The 13,212-nt window shown below is 35.1% G+C and overlaps 1 protein-coding gene across 6 annotated transcripts in view; it reads left to right on the top strand.

Annotated features, from left to right (window-relative positions):
- LOC108611848 (uncharacterized) overlaps positions 1 to 13,212 on the top strand; it is a 55,790-nt gene that overhangs the window by 38,368 nt on the left and 4,210 nt on the right. For 5 of the 6 annotated variants that reach the window (XM_089465403.1, XM_089465402.1, XM_089465401.1 and 2 more), the window contains 3 exons: positions 12,572 to 12,709; positions 12,808 to 12,921; positions 13,012 to 13,095. In XM_089465403.1, coding sequence (XP_089321529.1) covers positions 12,572 to 12,709; positions 12,808 to 12,921; positions 13,012 to 13,095 — 336 coding nt within the window. Of the gene's footprint in view, positions 1 to 10,238; positions 10,438 to 12,571; positions 12,710 to 12,807; positions 12,922 to 13,011; positions 13,096 to 13,212 lie in introns of those variants that run through there. The other variant, XM_089465405.1, reaches the window with a different exon arrangement.

Here is a 13,212-nt window from a genome sequence, read left to right as displayed (position 1 = left end):
TCTCTGAAAATATTTTTGTTTCAACAGCGTGAGAAAGACAAATGCCCCGAGCAGTTCGAACGTGCAACATTTTGTGGCTGGCTGGCGCTGCTTAAAGCTTTAAAATGTTTGCCGCATTTTGTCAATGTCGGAGTTCAGCATTCGCCTAGCTAGCTGTTCATTTTGAATGCATACTTCATAAATCCTTGTCATAACTTTGCTATCAAGTTGCCGCAAAATCGTTAAGAACTTCGCCAGCTTTGCAGCAGTGCAGCAGTGCAGCAGTGCAGCAGTGCAGCGTCTCGGCAGCCAGAGGATCCGGAGGATGCTTAGGTTGTCTGCATGTTGCGTATACGCCACGTTGGCTCCCAATTGCAATTTTTATGGCACTTGCCACGCCCCCGAAACTATTTATTGTTCATTTATATGCAATGTCCTCAACTGCATGGCCACAAAATAGATGGCCTGGCGATAGCAGCGCTGCCATGATAAATATAACGACAGGATTAGAAGTCATAAAGCATCGCCGCGAGCTGAAAGGCAATTGATATAGCCCCTTAAAGACTTTAACTATCTCATAGTTGTGAGTGTCTGGGTATGTGTAGTTATTATGATTTAGGGTTCGGGTTTTCTTTTTTTTCTTTTTTTACAAAGTGTAAATGCCTTGCATGAAAGAGAGCTGAACGAATATACTATGATATAGGTTTATATCAGTGTTCAATTAAATAGTTAATAAAAATAATTAATTATAGTATATATATATCAAATCAAATTTATATATTTCAAGCATATTTTCGCATCTCCTGATATTCATTTACTAGCTAGCTGAGGCTAGCTAGGCTAGCTGAGCAATAAAACTTTCAAATCATATAGCAAAATCAAGCTAATTCTGTAGATGAATTTTTGCATATTTAAAATTTATTTAAAAGCCAGACCCAGAAAAATAAGCTGCTATGCTCTCTCCACAGTTATTTCATGTTTCATTTAGCTCTTATATGCTCTCTCCACAATTATTTCATGTTCATTTAGCTCTGAGCGCATATTTGGGGGAAAAAAATCCTCTTATTTGCATTTAATTTCTCGCTAAGTACATTACATTTTGTTCATAATTGTTGTACAATGATCCAGACCAAAGGAACAAGGAGCAAGTTCTTCATTTTGCACACTAACAACAATTTTCCAACTGTGACGCTTCAATTAGCATTAAAATCAAGTGCCGCACTTACATTGCCTAAGACTCGCACGCAAAGAAAAATCAAAAAAAAAAAAAAAAAAAAAAAAAAAAGAATAAGAAAAAATAAATATATTCTTCAGCAAACCGGAAATATTTTAATTTCCGCTTTCGGCTTCTTTTTTTTGCTCTCAACATATTTTTTCCGGGCTTTGCTTGCTTTTAGGCCATGTTTCTGCCTCCTTAATTGTTGTTGGCCTTTTTTTTTTTTTTTTCTTACTGTTTTTGTACATTAAATTAAATTAAATACTTTTAGCAGCAGAAGTCGGCAATAAGCAAATAAAATTAAATGAACAAAATTTGCATAAAATGTTGTTAAGTTCAGGCCGGAGGAGTGGGGCAAGGTTAGTTAACCCACAGGATCGACCTCGGCCTCCAGTTGCAACAGCTGCCCTCATCACGCTTGACATTTTAAAGATGTCTGACCGCTCTACGGTTCTTAATTGAATTGTTTAATGGAGTCTTGCGACGACGACAGCAAACACAGCCAGATAAAGAAAAAAAGGAGGGCAGTGGCGAACCGTGAGAGCAAAATCAGAGCGGCGTAAAGTAAAGGCGAAATGCGGGTCAGCAAACAGTTTTGCGATCCCATTCACCCAGCCTCGCCCAGCTGTTGGCCAAGCTTTAATTTAACGCCGCTTCGCAGCCATAAAAAGCAACGCCAACAAATTGTCGCCCTTGGTCAGTGCGTGGGCGTGGGATGGGTGTGGCAGGTCAAAGACAACTTTAGCAAAGAGGTAAAAACTCACACATTATTATCGTTATCAGCTGCGCGCATTTGTTATCTTATCAGTGCCATCAAGAGAGATGCATGCACTTGGCCATTTTATTGACCTCTCCGCTGATTTTATGCCCGCAAAGTTTTACGCCAAATGACAAAAGTTAAATCCGGTCGCATTTGCGTGGCTTAAATCTGGGCCAAACACCCAACCGTGGCCACCCTTGGGGCTCTTTTTCTGTATTTTTCTTAGACTCTTTTTTTTTTTGTCCAATACCATTGCGGATTAGTAAAGTGGGATTTCGCAACGCTTCGCTACCAGCTGTCAAAATATATACACATATATATTTAAATATATATTTATATATATAAAGTTCAGTTTACTTTATCGGGTGCATACTGTGCTCGGCCACATCGTTCGTCATAAAGTTTAGTACATGTGAATAAACTGCAGTTTGCTTGACAAAGATTTATTGTCTCTGAAATATTTAACTAAATTATAAAAGTTGCTAAATAAAAAAATTCAAATTCTATTTGAATTATTATCTTCATTATTATCTTTAGTAGTAAACAATAAATCATTTAAAGTTATATAGGTATAAGATAATATGTAGATTTATATACATATGTTTTACACTGCTTATTCTATATATTATTTACTTCATTACATAAATATTTAATATACAAATATAAATATATTTTTTTAAATTTTATATAGGTATGCAAAATTAAAAAAAAAAATAAATAAATAAAAAATTACAGAATTTATAATTTATACATGCATTTAATCATGATTTTTTTTAGCCAAAAATACATTCTACATTTAAAATATAAAATAAATGATTATATAACTAAATATTGTATGCATAAAAAAGAATATTTCAAAATATTTATTATTTATATACATATCTTTTCTTTTAGAATATTTGTACACCTAATATTATTATTAATATTTTCCAATACTTGCACACCTAAAGAAAACTGTAATAAATTTTTGTATTTTTTTTTTTTATTTCCAATACCTGAATAATTTGATATTTATACAAAATTTCTGTTTATTGCTTAACATATATCAAATTAACGCTCATCTGCTGCACCTTCCTTCTTATACCATTTCACATTCGAAAGTTTAGCAAAACTTGGTTCTTAAATTTATGGCTTTTAATCGATAGAGTCGGGTTACACCAGTTTTGCGTACAGAATGCATTCAACTTTTCAGCTTTTGCTAACTTTTCGGTGAGCGTGTGTGTGGGCGTGGGCGTGCGCGTGTGTGGGTTTGTATGTGTGGTTTGGCTACGAAAACAGCAACAGTTTGCCATTCGATTGGCAATGCAGAGCAATGCAAACAGTGCCAGGAATAGAGCCAGGAATAGACCAACAATTACACTAACTGGCAGCCTCATCAAACTCATATCTGCGACTATGCAGAGTCAGCCAGTTCGACCTGATGCAGGAGACCTGCAAGTGAGAGACAAAGAGTGTGAGAGAGAGGGCCAATATGGGGGTCAGTCATTCGGTTCAGTGGGGCGTGCTCATGAACAGTTAAAGCCGCTTTAAGCTGTCATTCAAGTCGACAGCAATCGCCACATGCCAAAAGGCAACACTGGCCAACAACAACAACAACACCAACAGCAACAACATCGAAATGCGTGCCTCGGTTAGACCAACAGGAATTCGGTACATCAACAGAGTTCATAATTTTTGTTGTGCTTTTGTTTTGTTTTCGTGTGCAACTCCTTGGGGACACATTTGCCGTTTCGCACACAATTTTACTTACTCACTCGCTCGCCGTGCAACTTTATGTTTTGGGGCAAGTTTTGGTAAGTGGCGCTTGTAAGTTTTCAGATTGGTTGTTTGGCAAGCAATTCCCCCCTTTTCGACCTGGCCCAAATGCGCCCACTAAGCCTGACCTACACCCTTCCTCTACCGGCTGTCCGTCTGTCCATCTGTCCGGCTGCCCCTCTGTGGCTTTGTGTACGGATTTTGTTGGTTCTGTTCCTAGGCTTTATTATGCTTATTGGCGCATATGGAGCACGTATTATGATGTGTAGTTTAGACAACAGCCAGAGGCTGAAGTAGAAGTTGCTACGAGTATCATTCGACTATTTGCCACGTCTCTTTCTCTCTCTCTCTCTCTCTCTCTTTGTCTCTCTCTCTGCTGCTGGCTAAGCTCTTATGTATGGCTGTGTGTTTCGCATCCTTTGCCATGTTTCTCAATTTACAGTCATAATGCTCTTTGTGTACAAAAGTCTATAGGAGTAAAGTATATTCAATTTTATGGAATCTTTAGAGCATCGTAAATTTGCTCTTCGATTCTAAATGTGTCAATAAATTGCTAAGCTCTTCATATTTGACTTTTGCTATGGCGCATAGTACGAAATTATATGCAAATATTTTGAGCTGCATAGCGCGTGAATTTTAGTTTAATTAAAGAGATGTCTTAGCACAGATAAATGAAAATTATTGGGTTAAATTATAGATCAATTTGAAGAGAGAAAGTTTAATATTGCTTAATTATTTTCAAATGATTTAAATGATATTCGCTTAATTATTTGAAAATTATTTAAATGATATTTGCTTAATTATTTTCAAATTATTTAAATGATATTAAAATGGTTTTACAATAAAAAATTTTAACCCCATTAATATTATAAATGTATATTACTTATTTATATATTTAAATTATATATTTATTATACTTATTTATATATTTAATTTTGTAATCTACTTTAAATGTACTTGAAATGTATTTTAAGCAAAATTTTATTAAAGTAAAATGCAAGAAAAAAAAATTGAATTAATGAATGAATTGTTTATTTAAACTGGACATTTATTAATAATAAAATTTTAATTCTATTGAAACTTATCAATGATTAAAAATGTAATATAATTGAGCATATTTTTGTAAACAAATTTTTATTTAAAGTTTTGCTTAATTTAAAAATATTCTAAATGAATTACATTTTTAAGTTAATTCATTATTATTTTTCAAGCTTCCAGAACTCTTTCGTAACACTCTAAGTTGCATAACAAATCTTATTATTGTCATATTACCAAATGTACACACATTTATATACACATAAAGCTTATCAAATAATTAAGTAGCAGAAAACGCGCAATTCACATGACGATTGTTATGACTCCATGACGAATGCTGCTTTATAGCCCAAAACAATTACAAAAGCAAATCCAACAAGTCAACTCATGCAAGAGTCGCAAGAAAAATTCACTTTCGTTTGACAGTTGAGGCTTCATAATTTGTTTAACGTCTCCGAGCTTAATACGAAACACAAACACCGAGTTCCAAGCCGAGACAGAGAGATAGAGGGAGAGAGAGAAGGAGAGAGGGGTCTATAGGTAGATAGATAGATAGATATACATATACATATACAAGGTACATAGGGACACGTGCCGGGGGAGGAACTTCTAAAATGAAAAGTGTTAAAACTTTTACTTTCAACGCTTTTTGTGTAACTTTGGGCCAGGCTATGAGGCCATTTGGCGGGGCCCCGGCTAGCGGACCGGGCATGTAAATTAGCTTTTAAAGACCAACAAAAACTGGGCCCAGAGAGTCAACAAGTGGCGCATGTGGCTCGCTGCGGGTAATTATATTGTGGTCACGTTCAGCTCAGGCATCTGCTTAATGTTGTGTTACACTTAAACGCTGATCTACAAAGAGACAAAGACAGCAATAGTAAGAGATGGAGGGAGGGAGAGAGAGAGAGATACCGTATACAAGTCAAACGTTAAGCCTGAGGTCTGGGCTTGGTTTTCGGCTGCATTTCGGCTAATTGTGTGGCTGCTGTTACAGTGTCAGCCAGCAGTCAGTGCGCTTATGCAATTTGTCAATACAGTGTCGATGAAGAAATATGTATTATGATATGTAGCCGACTGGCTGACTGGCTGACTCGTTGGCTCGTTTGTCGCGTATGAGCAATGCTTGATTGTTTATTTAATAATATTTGCTGTAACTGAAGCTGCAGCTGTAATACTTTTTACGGCTCGACTGTGCACTTGTGAAATCCTAAGTAGATGCTGCACACTAGATATTGCTACAATATTATTATGATTATTATTCAAATGGGCGCCAATCAGACAGCTACAGCCCAGTGTACCTATGGATGCACATAACATGCCTGCTAATGCCGGCTAATGCGCCTAATGACTGAGGCTGCTCGCTGGCTGCCCTCTGTCAATGTAAACTGCGGCATTATTAATTTAAATAGCATGTCGAGCTGCTGCACAACAGACAGACAGTCGGACAGACGGAGGGACGGCCGCACACAATGCGCCAGATACGAATGCAACTCACAGATACTCCCCACTCATACAAATGAAATGATTCTCTATTTGCAAATACCTATAGGTATGCTAGGGTTCAATTAGTTGGTGACTCGGTGCGAACACGAGCAAGAACAACATCATTTCACACATGGAATTGTTTGATTATTTGATAAGTTTCGCTGACAGCTGAGAAATGTAAAGCAATTTTCAGTAAATACCTTTGCGTGTCTGTGAGCTGGCTCGCTGCAGCGGAACCAGTGCCGGTTCATTTGAATAAGCGGCACTTTCAAAGCGAAAACTATTTTTATATTATCGCTAAAAGATCTTGCCAATGTGTTGTTAGCCTCAGCGAGATTTATGCGATATTGTGCGGAGTGCCATAAACTATTTGCACACGAGTGTTGACAGGCGAATAGTAATAAAAAAAATTGTATAAATAAATAGTAAAAAAATTGTATAATATTCAACTGTTAGTTTTATATACATATAAATATATATATATATTTAAAAAAAACAGTATAAGTTTTATATGTATGTATTATTAATGTTTTTTTTGTTTTTGTTTTTTTATTATTATAACCATTTTTTTTTTTAATTTATTTATTTATTTTCTGTAATTTAAATGTATAGTTTTTACATATATTTTATACGATTCCGTTATTCCTACAATTTAGCTTTCTTAAGCTTCAACTCTTTATATAAATATAATTAATATATCTAATATATATATTATATTATATATATTATTTTATACATATATTTAAACAGTTAACTTAGCTAATTTTAGATATGTATATAATTATATTTCTGTATATGTACATAATATAATTTATTTATTTATTTTTATTATTATTTTTTTTTTTTTTATAGTAAAAGTATGAGTTAGTATATTAGCTTCACTTATTATATAAATATACATATATATGTACATATTTTTTATTGTTTTAAATTTTTTTTTTTTTTTTTTGTTTTTGTTTTGTTGAGCTGCTGCTTAACTTAATGAAATTTACATATTTTAAGCACCGCACTTATTCATGAACTACATACAATCAGCTCTTTTGACATTTCCGACATTTAGAGCTTATAAATCAAACCAAAATTGACTTCTGTTTTCCGAAAATAAAGTTGTCATGCATTACAAAAATGAAACTAATATTAATAAAAATATATAATTCAGTAACAATTTTTTACGCAAGCAGCTATAAGTCTCTATTGTAATACATTTATTCCGTGCTGCAGCACGTAGTTTTTCGATTTAAAAATAAATAACTTGTCTAGTTTTTGTATTATATCTGTATTGTGACTCCCGCACTAGTTCCAGCCAACTTGGCTATTAGGAATTGTAAATTAATATTAGCTCTAAGCAAACACAAATATCTACATTTCATGTGAGCTGAGTGCTTGTTAAAATTGATTATTATACACTGGGCTACTGATGCATTTGTTAGCCATTTAATAGTATAGTGTAAGCCTCCTGTATTATAAGTGAAGCAAACCCACAAAATATATCTTAAAGCACACGAATATCACCTGCCATTAGGGCGTATAATTTGTTGCGTCTGTTTGTTTGCTTTTGTTGCCCGATGAGTTGGCATTTATTCTGGCCAAGTTTGTAGATACCCCCTCCACTCTCCCTTTCCCACTCCCTCTTCCTCCTTCTCTCTCCAGCTACAGTTGGAGCTACCGCATCAGCTTCTGCTTCAGCTCATTTATCATTTTTTAGTGTGACAAACAAATAAAACACAAAGTTGACAACACTCAAAACGCTCATTTGTTGTCATTTGTCTCAGACTCTGCTCTGTCTCTGTCTCTAGCTGTCTGTCTGTTTGTCTTTGTTGCTTTTGTTTTAGGCATATTTGTTGTTTTATTTATTTGTTTTATATTATTTTATTTATTTATTTTCTGTTGTTTTTATTTCGTTTTGACTGGCATTTAAACATCAATTTCAAATCGCATTTCAGCTGCCGTCTTACGCGTGGCTGATTTTGCGCCAACAATCGCTTTATACACATGCGTACACTGAAAGAAATACGTGATAAATTTAAGAGAAATGTATGCCTATATAGTAAAAACGAAAATTTAATAGAATTCTAATTTGATTTTAATTAAGCGAATTTTACAAGCTTTGAATTGGTTTTAGAACATTACATTTAATTGAATAATATACATATAAAAAATTTTAATTCATGCATGAATTCGCCGCCAATGAACCATTAAATATAATTCGAATATTTTAAGTGTTATTAGTTTTTTTGTCGCTTATTAAATTTTAATTTTATTAGCCAATTATATCAATTTGATACATATATTATTTTTGGGAATTTTTAATTAATATTTGGAAAATTGCATTTCAATTTGTGGATAAATTTATTTATATTTTTCTTAGAGATATTTTAGATTTTTCATAAATAAAAGACAATTTGCTCTTAAAAAATAATAATAAAAAAATATATATATAAAATAAAAAAATAAAATAAAAATAAAAAAATATATATACATATATACAGATTTTCTACAAGTCCAATTTAATATATCCCAATACTAACCCAAGCTCAATTTCAATCTCTCCTGCATAAGAAATAGCCCCAAAATCTCTTGCACTCGCCTTATGTTTTTCATTGTGTAGAGCTGCTCGACAGTCTGTCCGTCTTCAGATATATGCGGTTTATGTCGCAGCACATAAATTTCAAGTATTACAGTTGCATTCGGTCTAGCCGAGGCGGCAGCAATCACAATTACAATTTATGAACCAAATAATATGTATTATATGTAATAAGTATATAAGTATATATATAATTTGATTGTGGCAGTCTGGCTGCACTTCATAAACAAAACAGTTTCTCGATCTAACTAACCGCAAAATGCTTAAGTGGCGAGCAGCCACTAGACAGGGTCATAACAGGAAATTTCTGACTGACTCTGCGGGCGGCTCAAGTGGCAGCCAGAGCGAAAGGTGGTGGCAGACACTGTAGCCGGATGGCTCGAATCACTTGCTGAAAATCTAATAATGGCCTGCCAGCCAAGACGACGGCGTACTTCTGTCCAACTCAAGGCAAACTTGAACAGTTTATGAAGTAGGCGCATCAAGTGAGAAAGAGACAGGCAGCGAGAGAGAGAGAGAGAGAGTAGGAGAAAGTAAGGTACAGGACAACATCGCAGGATACGGAGGACCGCCTTGACTTAACCATTGTGGACAGGCCTCAAATTGTTTGGTGATTTGTTGTAGTTGCGCATTTATGGCCTGGTTTTAACTGCTGCCATATTTATCAATGGTGCGCCGCTCACTAAGTATTATTAATAGTGCGGTTTAGTGTGTGCGTAGCTCAGAGGCCATTTCCATTTGTTGGCTCATAACAATTGCGCCAATTTACGCTTATCATTTATCACTGGCCGCAAATTAACACTGAAAAAAACACACACAAAATCACAATCATATGACCATGAATCGCAAAATTTGCATACGACGAAAAAAAAAAAAAAAAAGAAAAAAGCAGTCGAAACGGAAAAACAATCAAATGCTAATTTCCAATGTAATTTCCACAAGCCACAATAAATTTAGAAAGACAAAGGCGACACATCTTAAATACAACTTACACGGAATCATAAAGAAGCGCCGGCCACATACAGCTTAAATCTGAAATAAGATCTTGCGGTGGCGTATACGTAATCTCAGCCGTTGCACGACTCAAATTACAGTTTGTGGTGAACAGAAAAAAAAAAAATGATTATTGTTGTTGCTGCTGCGACTGGTGCTGCTGTTGCTGCTGTTCTACATAATGCGCATAATAATTTTGTTCATTTAAAACGTATTGGCCAGCCAGACAGCCAGACGGGCAGACAGACAGATAGACAGAAAGACTCTCACAGTCGCAGTAAAGCGCTTAAGTGTGACGCGTCATCATAAATAAAGAGAAGAAAGATAGAAAAAAAAAAACACACACACACACACACAAACAGATACAGACAATGGGAAGTCGCGGAATAAACGTTGCGTTCTACAATGAAAACGGGAAGCTGTTTAGCTAATTGCAACGTTTCAAATTTCGCGTGTTGCATAACAAAACGCTCCAAGTGACAGACAAAAAGCAACAACAACAACAACTAAAAAAAAGCAACTAAATATCAAACTCATTTCATTTGAATTTTGTGACACAGAACGTATCAAAAATCAAAAGTGAATCACGTCTGAGAACTCTTTGATGGGGAGGAGCTCAAGCATGCCAAGGTTTTCTTCATCTTGTTTTTTTTTTTTTTTTTTTGTTTTGCGGCTAATAGGAAATCATGTGGGGCTAGGAAGTGATACCTAATTAGCAATTGAGCTAGCAGAATTTGTGGCAATTCATTACAAAGTATAGATTAAATACATATACAAAGAGATAAATATAGGTTAAGCTAATTTATTGCCTACCTCAACCTTTGCTCAAGTCCCTTAGGTCCAACAGGAGATATCTAGATTAGCAAAAGTTTAATTTCGACTTTTCCAATTGACATTTCTATTGCATTTTCATTACTGACTACAGTGGTTATTCTATATATAAATTCTATATTATTCTATATACATTATTACCCTCATACCCACCTTTATCTATATATTAGCTTAGTGACCAAATGTTACGCTCATGCTCAAACTTGTCAACAATGCTATCTCTCCAATATTTCACAAATTTCGTACGAAATTAATAATATTCTCTCAGCATTACAAAATATATTTCATCATTTATCTTCTATGCGCAAAATTCCATTAAAAATTATTTAATTTATTATTTAGGCCCAAGCAAAGTATCATTAATTCATCAAATTGGACAATGTGAGATTGCCGAATGTTGACTTTGAATCTCAAAAGGCAGCTAAATCTCAGCAGAGTCCAGTCATATTAAATATGTATAATATATTGTATAACAGTGTAACCATGGATACTTTACAATGCTTGCAAATGTTCGTTCTGGGTCGCATAATCAAAGTTGAAGTACTTTATTCATATGCATTTCATAGTCAAGCTGAGGCTTTGGTTTCACGTTTATTTTAGGTATTTTAGTTATTAAATGTAAATAATATTTAAATAAATTCACTGAGAAAAATGAGCAAAAATATGTTGATAATATTTATTTAGAATTAACTTTAATTTATTAAAGATTCGTGTAATTTCCATTAGACTAAAATTTAATTCGTATTTAACTTAAATTTATTTCAACTTAATTTTTATCAATTTTTTTTTTATATATATACTTAAATTTTAATTTTATTTTTATTTGTACATTAATATTAGCTTAATTAAAAATTTTAATTTTAATTTAATATTTATTTGATTTAAAATTTGTATATAATTTTTAATTTTGAATTATTTTTTCATAATTGTTTTTTTTAATAGTTTAACAATTTAAGTATGTAATATTTATAAAAACAATGGGCTTCATTCGTCATTTCCCATCAAAATTAAAGTAAAAATTACTTTAATTATTGGAAACTTTTTTAATTTACGCCAGAGCAAGTAAATCATATTTATATAGCTCAATTAAACGTTGTCTATGGTTACAATTTATAAGGAAAATGAACAACACCAACTGGCCGCTGTTTATATGATATATTTCTGGCTAGTTGTAAACAGATATACCCGGATACATATCTGTTTTTCCATTTTCCGTGAAAAACCACAGCCAAACAATGAAAACAAGCAGCATATGCAGTTGCCTGATGAGGCAACTGGCTGGACAAACAACAATTTGGGGACACAAGCGTGCCTGAAATTGTGAAGGAGTTGGTTGGAAAATAGAAATTATTTGGCACACAGTGCGTATGATTAATGCAGGCACATATTTAATCATTTTTCATGGGTCCGAAATGACAGGCGAGTAGCGTAGATGATGTAACAACAAACGGAAAAACAAGGGACGACAATTTGAGGGTTTTTCTGCCAATGAAATTTAAGAGCTGGCCAACAGTTGACAGCCTAACAATTCGCATTAGATAAGGGGCGGGCTATGGATGGGGATGATGAGGAGGAGCAGGAGGAGCAGGGGCAGGGGGAGGACCAGTTGGACACAATCGAGTGCAACTGACAAAAGCAACAACATCATGGACAGCCCCGCCCCCTGCCCTAGCCACCTTCAGGCTGTGAGCAAACAAAAAGAGCCAAACTAAAACTAAACTCATTTAACTTTTGCCGTATTTTGTTAGCATTTCACCTTGCCGAACAACAACAACAATATACAACAGGCAAAAAAAAGAAGAAAACTGTTATCAAAATGTCATTCATTCAAATATGTACCTAGTCGCCCAGCATCGTTGGCTGCGTGGCTGTCACCCAGCTCCATTGTTGATTCTTATTATACAATTTGCCTCTTCTTGCCCCCCACTTGCAGTGCCCACCGACAGCATCAGCAGCAGCAGCAGCCACAGCGCATCCTCTACAATTGTCATGGCCGCGGTCACGCCGAGCAGCATCAGTTCGAGTGGCAGCAGCACTACCGAATCGCTGCTGGAGCAGCAACAGCCGCAGGGTAAGTATCTGGACTTAGCTAACACCAAAATCTGTTCTCGTGAAAAAAAAGGAAAATCCAAACAATGCCTCCTCCTCCTCCGCCTTCTCTATTTACAGGCCAATGCCTGCTGGATGGCATTTGGGTGCCGGAGACGACGGTGCACTGCGAGAAGCAGACGAGCTGCCGCGCCATTCAGCGCACCGGCCACTGCTGCCCCGATTATAAATGCGGTAAGTTGTTGCCACTCGTTGCATTTATGCAAACTGCTGCTGCTGCCGCATCATTTTAGGGCTTACCTTTTATTTCTTTCGCCCACACAGATTGCCAAAAGGACGGCAAGACTTATGCGAATGGCTATAAATTGGTTGATCCGGATACACCCTGCACCGTGTGCTATTGCAAAGGTAAGGCCACACCGAAAATATGCATTGTTCGATGAAAACAAAAAACAAATGACATTTTAAAATGCCGAAAGAAAAAAAAAAACAACCAAAAAGGCAGGGGAGTTTCTCAAATTTTCA

The sequence above is a fragment of the Drosophila arizonae genome, chromosome 3, assembly GCF_054131065.1.
Source record: "Drosophila arizonae isolate 15081-1271.41 chromosome 3, UAZ_ARI_1.0, whole genome shotgun sequence".
Lineage (NCBI taxonomy): Eukaryota > Metazoa > Arthropoda > Insecta > Diptera > Drosophilidae > Drosophila > Drosophila arizonae.
This window is presented reverse-complemented; position numbering and strand designations above follow the sequence as displayed.